This window comes from Grampus griseus (genome assembly GCF_964374135.1).
Source record: "Grampus griseus genome assembly, chromosome: 1".
Classification (NCBI taxonomy): domain Eukaryota; kingdom Metazoa; phylum Chordata; class Mammalia; order Artiodactyla; family Delphinidae; genus Grampus; species Grampus griseus.
The window spans coordinates 53956279-53965790 of NC_139017.1; the positions used below are offsets into that span (position 1 = coordinate 53956279).

Here is a 9512-nt window from a genome sequence, read left to right on the forward strand (position 1 = left end):
ATGAAAGCATAAGTCCACACAAAACCTGTACATGAGTGTTTATGGCAGCTTTATTTGTAACAGCTAAAAACTAGAAACACCCCAAATATCCATCAATAAGTGAATGTGTGAATGAATTGCAGTATGTTCATACAATGGACCACTACTCAGAAATAAAAAGAAACAAACTATTGATGCATGCGACAACATGGGTGAATCTCAAAATAATTATGCAAAGTGAACGAAGCCAGTAAAAAAGGCATACTGTATGACTCCACTTCCAAAAAAAAATCTAGGCAATACAAACCACAGTGATAGAGAGCAGATCAGTGGCTGCCTGGGACTGGGAGAGTGACAGATTACCAAGAGGTTTGAGGAAACTTTTGAGGTGATGGCTATGTTCACTATTTGAATTTCATGATGATTTCACAGGTGTACAGTGGATATGCCAAAACTCTTATTGTACACTTTATATGTATTTTATTGTATGCCAGTTACACCTCAATAAAGCTGTAAAAAGAAAAACAAAAAACTTACAGAAAAAAGTCCTCTTCTTCATCTGAATCATCTTCCAAAAGATTTCTCTGTCAAAAAAAGAAAAAGACTTGAGTTTTTAGATTCCAAGGGGCTTACAAACTGTCAGGGGCAGAGTAATGAAACAAGTTCTATCCTGGTGAAATTTCTTAACTCCAAGCTTCCAGACACAGGAAAGAGTAATTACAGGTGCTTCACTGGAAGCTAAAAGATATGGAACCACACTGCAGACTTTCTAAGAAAATGCTTATAAGCCTGGAATCCTTTGACTGACCACAAGGTAGAGAGGTCACTGAAGCTGGCATGGGAGTAAGGGATGCAGGCAATCAGGGAGGGGCAAGTCCTTCCTCCTCCCCCTGCTTTCCAGTCTCTCTCTATCAGCAGAACCTAAGAAGAAGCTGGGGGCAAAGGAGAAATGTAGCTGCAGAGTCCAACCCTAGCATCAGAGAGAAGAGTATAGAAGGTAGGTTTGGAGCTGAGAGACAAGGGTTTATTAACTGGCACAGTCCACCTAACAGCTACTCGGCCTATGAATAGCCCTCTACACATATTTGAACTTCCAAACAAAAACAACTTTATACTTTTACCTTATAAGATACAACTGTTTTTATTAAAATGAGGAATGTCTCACCTTCTACCCAAAAGGGGAAGAGATAAAGTTCCAAAAGGAGGCTGAAGAAGAGCAAAACCCAGACCTTTTCAGCATGCAAGAACTCAAACAGTATACAACTTGTAGGCCGAATAATGGCTCCCCATAGATGTCGACATCCTAATCCCCGAAACCTGTGAATATGTTTCCTTGAATGGTAAAAGGAACTTTGCAGAAGTTATTAAATCAAGGATCTTGAGGTTGGAAGATCAATATAGTGGGCCCAAAGTCATCACAAAAGTACTTAAAAAAGAGAGAGGCAGAAGTGTGTGTGTGTGTGTGTGTGTGTGTGTGTGTGTGTGTGAGGGGGGGGGAGGGAGGGAGGGACAGAGGTTGGAAGATGTCACCCTGTTGGATTTAAAGATATAGGAAGGGGCATGAGCAAGGAGGTCAGGCAACCTCTAAAAGTTGGGAAAGGCAAGGAAAGAGCTTCTTCCCTATAGTCTCCAGAAGGAACATGGCCCTGCCAGTGCCTTAATTTTATCCCAGCAAGATCCATTTTGGACTTCTCGTCACCAGAACTGTAAGATAATAAATATGTGTTGTTTTAAGTTTGTGGTAATTTGTTAAAGCAGCAACAGGAAGCAAATACAACACCCATGTACCTTTTCTGAAGTAACTACTTAAGGACTTACACCAGCTAAAAAGAAAATTAAATCAGAACAAAGATCTTAAGATGGAGATTGACATACTCAGTACATCTAATAAAATGTGTGGTCAAATCTAGATGGAAGGGCTTCCCTGGTGGCGCAGTGGTTGAGAGTCCGCCTGCTGATGCAGGGGACACGGGTTCGTGCCCCGGTCCGGGAAGATCCCACATGCCACGGAGTGGTTGGGCCCATGAGCCATGGCCGCTGAGCCTGCGCGTCTGGAGCCTGTGCTCCGCAACGGGAGAGGCCACAACAGTGAGAGGCCCGCATACCGCAAAAAAGAAAAAAAAAAATCTAAATGGAAGATGATTGTGAACTATAACTTGAAAGAGAAAAATGCACAATATAAAGAAAAATTCTACAAGAATCTAAAACTTTTCTCACAAAACCCAAAAGCAGGAAGTGGAGAGTAAAATGAGGAAGTTAAAAGCAAAGTAACATGCTCATCTTGGTGGGGAGAGGAGTGGAGAAGTGGGAAGAGGCCTAGAATGAAAAAGTAGTGTGGAGGGGCATAGTTTTTGGCATGTTGAGAGAGAACACAAATTTAAACATTATTGTTAACATATAAAGTTAATTAAAAATAGAGCGGGAAAGAGAAAGAAAGGGAGGAAATTTTTAACTGCCTAGTGGTCCTGGGGGCAGGGAAAAAGTGAGGAAAAATAATCCATCTAGCTAAATAAGTTAGGGAAAATAGGGAAAACATAAGAAATACAATGAATATCATTATCTCTATATATTATAACAAATAATACACGAAGAGTAAGAAAATGAAAAGAGAATGTGTTCAATATTCATTTAACAACTATGTCTGAGCATCTTCTATGTACTAGGCACTGTTCTAAGTACCAAGCATCAGCTTTGGACAAGACAGACAAGGTCTGAACTCTTACAGAAAAACACCTGATGGTGATGAATGTTATGCAGAGAATTAAAACAGTGATGGGATAAAAAGTGACAGGGTGACTAAATAAGATTAGGCTGTCAAGGAAAATCATTCTTAAAAGGTGAAATTTAGGCTGAGATCCAAACAATAACAAAGAGCCAACCAAAGATCAGGGTGAAGAGCATTCACTGCCAGCAGAGGGACTAGCAAGTGCAGAAAAAGTCCAAATATATCAGTTACCTTAATAGATGTGAATGGTTTGAATGCTCCTACTCAAAGTAAAAACTATACATGATTAGAGTTCAAAAAAATTGCAGCCAATATGTTTATAAGAAATTTACCTAAAATAAATGTCAAATAAAGGATGAAAGAAAAAAGAGAGATGAAAGAGATATATTATCAAATTCTAACAAAAAGAATGTTAGAGTTAGCAAAAGTAATATAAAGAGATTATTTTAGGACAAGCATTAAACAATCAAATAAGATTTTACAATGACAAAATGCACAATCCACCAAGATTTAATAGCAACGAATGTTTATGTGTAACAATATAGTTTCAAAATACATAAAGCAAAAGCTGCTCAAATTATAAGAAGAAATGGATACATTCAAAAATCATAGGAAAAAAAAAATCATAGGAAAGCTTTAACATATCCTTCAAAGATGGAGAAACCAGGAAGACAAAAAAATAAATAATCCAGAACTGTGTACTCAGCAAATGTTATTTTCAAATATCCAAGAAATGAATAAGCAATAAAAGAATTTTAATAAATAGCCCAAACTAGAAATTACACAGGCCACATTCTCTGGACATAATGCAATGGAAATTAAAACAAATAAAAGGAAATTTTAAAACACTCTTCTGTTAAAATGTTAAAAGGTAAATGCAAACCTAACAAACTACTTAGAAATCAATGACACTGGGGACATTACAAGACAAAATCTGTAGAGTATGGTCACAGCAGTACCTAAAGGAAAATGTGACCTTAAATCCATTTATTTATGAAATTACAAAGCCTGAAAATATATAAAATAAGTATTTAACTATTAAGATGAGTAAATTATTCCTAAGTCACAAACAACCCCAGAATTTCTAAAGAAAAAAAATTCATGAATTTGATTACATAAAAATTTAAAACATAAAGAACATACAATATCATACACAAGGTTAAATGGCAAGTAACAGGCTGGGAAAGAAATCTGCAACATACTTTCAGACTAAAGGGTCTGGTATCTCTCTTATATAAAGATCACTGACAAATTAGTAAGAAAAAGACACATTATAGAAAAATCATCAAAGAAGAGAACTAGACAATTCCTAACAGAAAAAGAAATGGCCAATGACCACATGAAAACATGTTCAAAGTCAATAATATTCAGGAAGATACATTACTTCCTTCAACAAATATTTCTAGCTAATAAGTAACAATCATTACATTTACAATACAGTTTATTTGCCTTAGAGGATGATGATACTAAAGTGTGTTTATTATAGTTGCCCAATGAGAAACACAATGAAAACGAGTGTCTTTACACTTATTCACTGAACAAAAAAACACAAGAGCTAGGGATACATTATCAAAAAAGGGTAATGAGATACAATGAGATGTCATTTCACACCCACTAGGCAGATAATAACAAGTGTTGGTGAGGAGAAATTGGTGGTGAGGAGAAATGTGGAGAAATTAGAACTCTCATACACAGCTGGACGGGAATATAAAAATTGTGCAGCCACTCTGGAAAACAGTTTGGCAATTCTTCAAAAGGTTGAACATAGAGTTACTATAATACCCAGTAATTCTACTACTAGGTATTTACCCAAGAGAAATGAAAACATATGTAATGAAATGAAATGAAAATAAAAACTTGTATGTGAACATTCATAGCAGTGGTATTCATAGTAGCCAAAAAGTGTAAATAATCCTAAATGTCTATCAACTGATGAATGAATAAAGAAAGTGTAGTATATTCATATAGTGGAATATTATTCAGCAATAAAAAAGAATGAAGTACTGATACATACTACAACATGGATGAACTTTGAAAACATTATGCTAAGAAGCCATTTACAAAAGACAACATAGTGTATGCTTCCATTTATATAAAATGTCCAGAATAGACAAATCTATAGATTTGTGGTTGCCTAGGGCTGAAGGGATGAGGAGGACGGGGGATGATTGCTAAAAAGTACAGAGTTTCTTCCTGGAATGATGAAAGTGTCCTAAAATTGATGGTGGTGATGGTTGCACAATTTGGTACTAAATACTAGTTACTAAAATCCACTGAATTGTACACTTTTAATGAGTGAATTGTATGGCATGTTAATTATATCTCAATAAAGCTGTTATCAGAAAATGTTACAGGAAAGAGGAACAAAATTTTTAAAAGTTTTATAAAAGTAATTTATAAATTCTTAGAACCAATCAGTTATCAAATTTCATGATCTGATAAACATTCAAAAGGAGGACTCTATTTAAACAGCCAATTTTTTTTTCAATTCTGCTATCTAATATCCTATTTTTACAATAAATTGCAGTAGTATTCAACCAACAATGTAAAAAGAAAGTGCCACAGTTATGGTCTTAGAAGTAGAACTGATTGAAACTGTATATTTTATATTTTTGAGTAAATGAAGCTTATTCTAAAAAGTTTACTAGCAGTTAGTCTGTTGGTGGATTGTATCCCCCTTCAAGCAAAACAAAAACAGACACTGAATAAAGAGTTAGAATAAAGGGATGACAAATGATTCCTGTACTGTATTTCAAGATACTCCTAAATCATAAGATGTTAGACAGAGGTTCTAAGGTTGTGCAGAAAAGGAGCATGTAAAATGAAGTCAAACAGACTATCTGCTGTTTAAGGGCAGAGACCATGCCCTCTAGTTTTTAGCACAATGCCTAGCACATAGTAGGTAGTCAATAAACATTCGTTGCATGAATCAGAAAATAAAGAATGGCAAGAAGATAGGAAGTGAGGGAGGGCTTTAGGTTGCTGGATGAAAAAGAATAGCTCTAGTTCCTTCCCTCAATAAATACTTATTGATTACTTATTCTAAAAGTAGCCTATCTACAATACTCATATCAATGTTATCTTGCAAAATGCTGCATAATTTCTAGATTTATACGATCCTGCACAGAATGTTCTGAAATAAACTAAAAATTGAACATTATATAAAAGCTACTCTGGACTCTGTGGCAACTGCAGGACAAGAATCCTTTATCTGCCATTCCAAAATCTAAAAAGTTCTGAAAACCAAGAGATTTTATAAGCTTTGGAGTGAAAACTCATTTGGAGGAAAATCTTACCTGAATTGATGTCAGCTAATTTATATACTTAATTAGAATAATCAGACATTCCACTGAGAAATATTAATATGTTTGGAGGTGCTGCTCTAGACCCCCAAAAGGCTCTTGTATAATGTGCACTAACTAGCTTTGTAAAATCTGAAAATTTCTGAGGAACTCCAACCACATTTGGCTCCAGAGTACTAAATAAGATATTGTGTATTTGTACAAAATTCCCTTTGAAAGACTAGAAAGAAGCTGGGAACATAATTTGGTCAATAATGGAAATAGAATTTGGTTGAGTCCCAATCTAAGTAACATATATTTTTTGATGTTTACTATGAAGAAAACAAATAGGATTCGAATATAGCCACAAATATTAGATTATTCTAAAACAAATTATTTACAAAGGAAAGAAAAGATATTTTGAATCTTTCTTTTTTAAAGATTAAGATTCTGAACTTACCCTTTCACTTTTCACAGAACCAGTGACATCATCATCATTTAGGTGGCGCTTAAACTTGGGAGGCATCTTTTTTAGTGAAGAAGTACGCTTTTACTTCTCAGCAGAATAAGTCTTCACCACCTTAAGGAGAAAATAAATTTCATCAGATTTGAGACTTTGGGGTATAAGCTAAAGTACTGAAAACAGCGTACAAGGCCCTATATGGTGGGGCCCCTCCACTTCTCTGACTGCAGCTGCTCCCTCTCACCTGCTCCACTCCAGTGACCCTGGCCTCCAAGCTAGGCCTCAAAACACAACAGTTAAAAAGAGAAAATGGAGGTAACTTGTAGAGAACACGTGGGGGAAATTAGCGAAAATATTTTTATAAAATCAAAGAGCAGCTTGTACAGGAGATGGGGAAAATTAGGAGGTTGTCCCCTTGCAAGTGAGACATCAAATGCTTAAAGATTTTAACTTGGAGTCAGAAGACGGCAGAACACTTCTAATTCTCTCACTTTTAGGGAGTTGCTTAAACAATGATTCTGTGTCCTCATCTGTAAAATAGTGATTTCTAGGCTTCTGCATGGAGTTGGGATGGTCAAATGAGATTAATACACACATGCAAAAACATTCTGTCAATTACAACGTCCTGTTCTAATGCAAACACTAGGTGCTCCAGGAAAAGGGGTAAGTTTGGAAAGTACTGGGTTAAACAAAGCCAGGTTTTTTGTTTAATTGGTTTGCTACAGAAAGTCTCACAGTCTTTTATATACTAATTTGCATTATGATTTTCCAGGAAAATGCTTGAATACGCAACATATTCAAAATTTTCTTGAGAAAAAGCTGACAAGCAAATACGAGTTTTCAGCATCTTGGACTAGAAGATGGATGAATAATAAGAATAGCTAAGGTGTACTGAATGTTTTACTATGTGTCAGGCACTATGCTCAGCGATTTACACACATTTTCTTTTACTCACTACAACACTCCTTCAAAGTAACCACAAAGAAACTAAGAGAAAACTAAGGCTTGGTAAAAGATAAGTAACTAATAGTGTTAGTCACTCTACTGATTGAAATATCAGAAACATAGGCCTAAATTATTAATGGCTGTGCATGATCCATTTTAATATTTATCCAATTAGTTGTCTATCAGGTTATACAGTTCTGTTCTAGAAAGACCACTTCCCTGTAACAATCCAGCAGTCCTCTTTCCCTTTCCACGAGAAGAACCTCTAAGATTTTTAAGTGTAATTAGACATTTGTTGGTTAATATCATACACTTAAAAAAGAATAAACAAGCCCAGAGTCCAGTTTCATAAACAAAATAAAGTAAAATTTTAAGTTGACTTCCCATCAAAACAAATTGATACACTTTGATAAGAAATAATTTTCCAAACCAGAAACTTAACCACTTGTAACAAAAACCAAATACTTGCTACCTAAGTAACAGCTCTAGAGTTCTTCATTCTACAATATTTCTGTCACGTACATCCAGCATCTGACCCATTTTATTCCTCATACTTTGATTTCAGAATAATTCATTCATGCAGAAATGTTACAGAATGCATGGAGAAACAGATGACAAAGTAAGCAACCGAAGAACTAGAGCTTTTAATTATACCTGTATTTTATGTATATTTTAAACCCTACAAAGGGTCTGCTTCAATATCCAAAAGCAAATAACAGGCCAACTTACATAACATCTTTATGAAATATACAGTAAAGTTACAAGTTTAATGATGAGCAAACCCAAATTCAGGTCCCATAATCCAAGAATCAGCTTCATGAAGGCAAGAAATCACTGTCTGACAAACATAAAAGCCATCAGCAAAGCAGCAGGCAGATTAATTAACTGTGCTTGAGGAAGCACAGGGTAAATGATGGTATTTGCACCAAATGACTAGTAGAAATAAACAATGCTCAGAAATTAGATTTATACATATTCTACCTAAGAGTTCTCCTGTACAAAATACATATGAATTCAGGTGTTTGTGTCTAGGTATATATGTAAATAAGAGAACCTTCATGATGTATTTCAACATCACCAATACATTTTTAAAATGTCACACACCATACGCTTTTTATGCCATCATCATACGTTTACAATTTCATGTATGTATTTTTTGAAGAGGCAGTACGTTCTGAATTCAATGGCTTTACAAGTAATAAACTTCTAACCTGTTGTTTAGCAAATGTTGGCTTCTTTTTTGCTTTATGCAAACAACAAGCACACCAACCCCCCTAGTATTTCATTTCACAAAAAGCTTGAATCTGGGCAGAGGCTTCCCTTTTCCCAGCCTGCGTTCCCTTTCTGACTCCTCTTCCTCATCTCTCATCAGCAGTCTTGGTTGGTGCAGTTTCACGGAAATAAGTGACTTGGATGGACACAGCCTGGAGATGTTATTCACAAAACCTGTCAAAGTGTAATGATTCACCTCACCTTCCGGTCATTATAAACACAGCGGGGTTGGTGCTCTCTCCCCCAAACCTTTTCATGGTGAAACAAATCCATCCCTCCAGCAAGCAGCTCCGTTCACACCCCCCCTCCCACCCCATCTGTCGCACCAGGCCACGTCCCCCGACATCTCCTAACTCTAGTCCTTTCTGTCCCAAGATCCCCACTCGCAGTCCGGGCTGCCTCCCACTCTTCTCCAATCTTCCCCAGCCCCGCCACTATTCTCTTCCCATTTCCCCAGAGCACCCTACAATTTCCATTCTTCTCCCCCTTAACCGCTCCCCATCGCACACCCCTGTCCTGGTCGCCCTTCCTCTGGGAACCCCCGGTCCGACCCCAGCCTCTTCCCACTCTGGGCTCCCTCCACTGCCCCCGAGGCCGGTCCCCCTGCCCGACGCGGACGTTGGGGGCGGCGGGGCAGGGACTTCGTCTCCGTTTCCTTTCTCCGCACATCACCCTTTCCCGTCGGGAACAGGCGGGCGGCCGTACCTGAGTCTCCCGGGGAGCTCCGGGCAGCTCTCCGGGGCGGGCAGGACTGGGCGGGCGGAGGAAGGAGTGGGAAGCGGAGGAAGAAAGCGGGGAGAGGGAAGACAGTAGGCGCGGACCCGGCGCCTGCCGCTCCGCCGCAGCT

The 9512-nt window shown here is 37.5% G+C and overlaps 1 protein-coding gene across 2 annotated transcripts in view; it reads right to left on the minus strand.

The window, feature by feature from the left end:
- Positions 1 to 9512, minus strand: part of VAMP4 (vesicle associated membrane protein 4) — a 30196-nt gene extending 20684 nt beyond the window's left edge. The window contains exons 1-4 of one of the 2 annotated variants that reach the window (XM_082652821.1): positions 9371 to 9512; positions 8605 to 8839; positions 6446 to 6565; positions 517 to 563 (exon numbers count right to left, since the gene is read on the minus strand). In XM_082652821.1, coding sequence (XP_082508947.1) covers positions 517 to 563; positions 6446 to 6511 — 113 coding nt within the window. In that variant the 5' untranslated portion in view covers positions 6512 to 6565; positions 8605 to 8839; positions 9371 to 9512. The remainder of the gene's footprint in view (positions 1 to 516; positions 564 to 6445; positions 6566 to 8604; positions 8840 to 9370) is intronic. The other variant, XM_082652820.1, reaches the window with a different exon arrangement.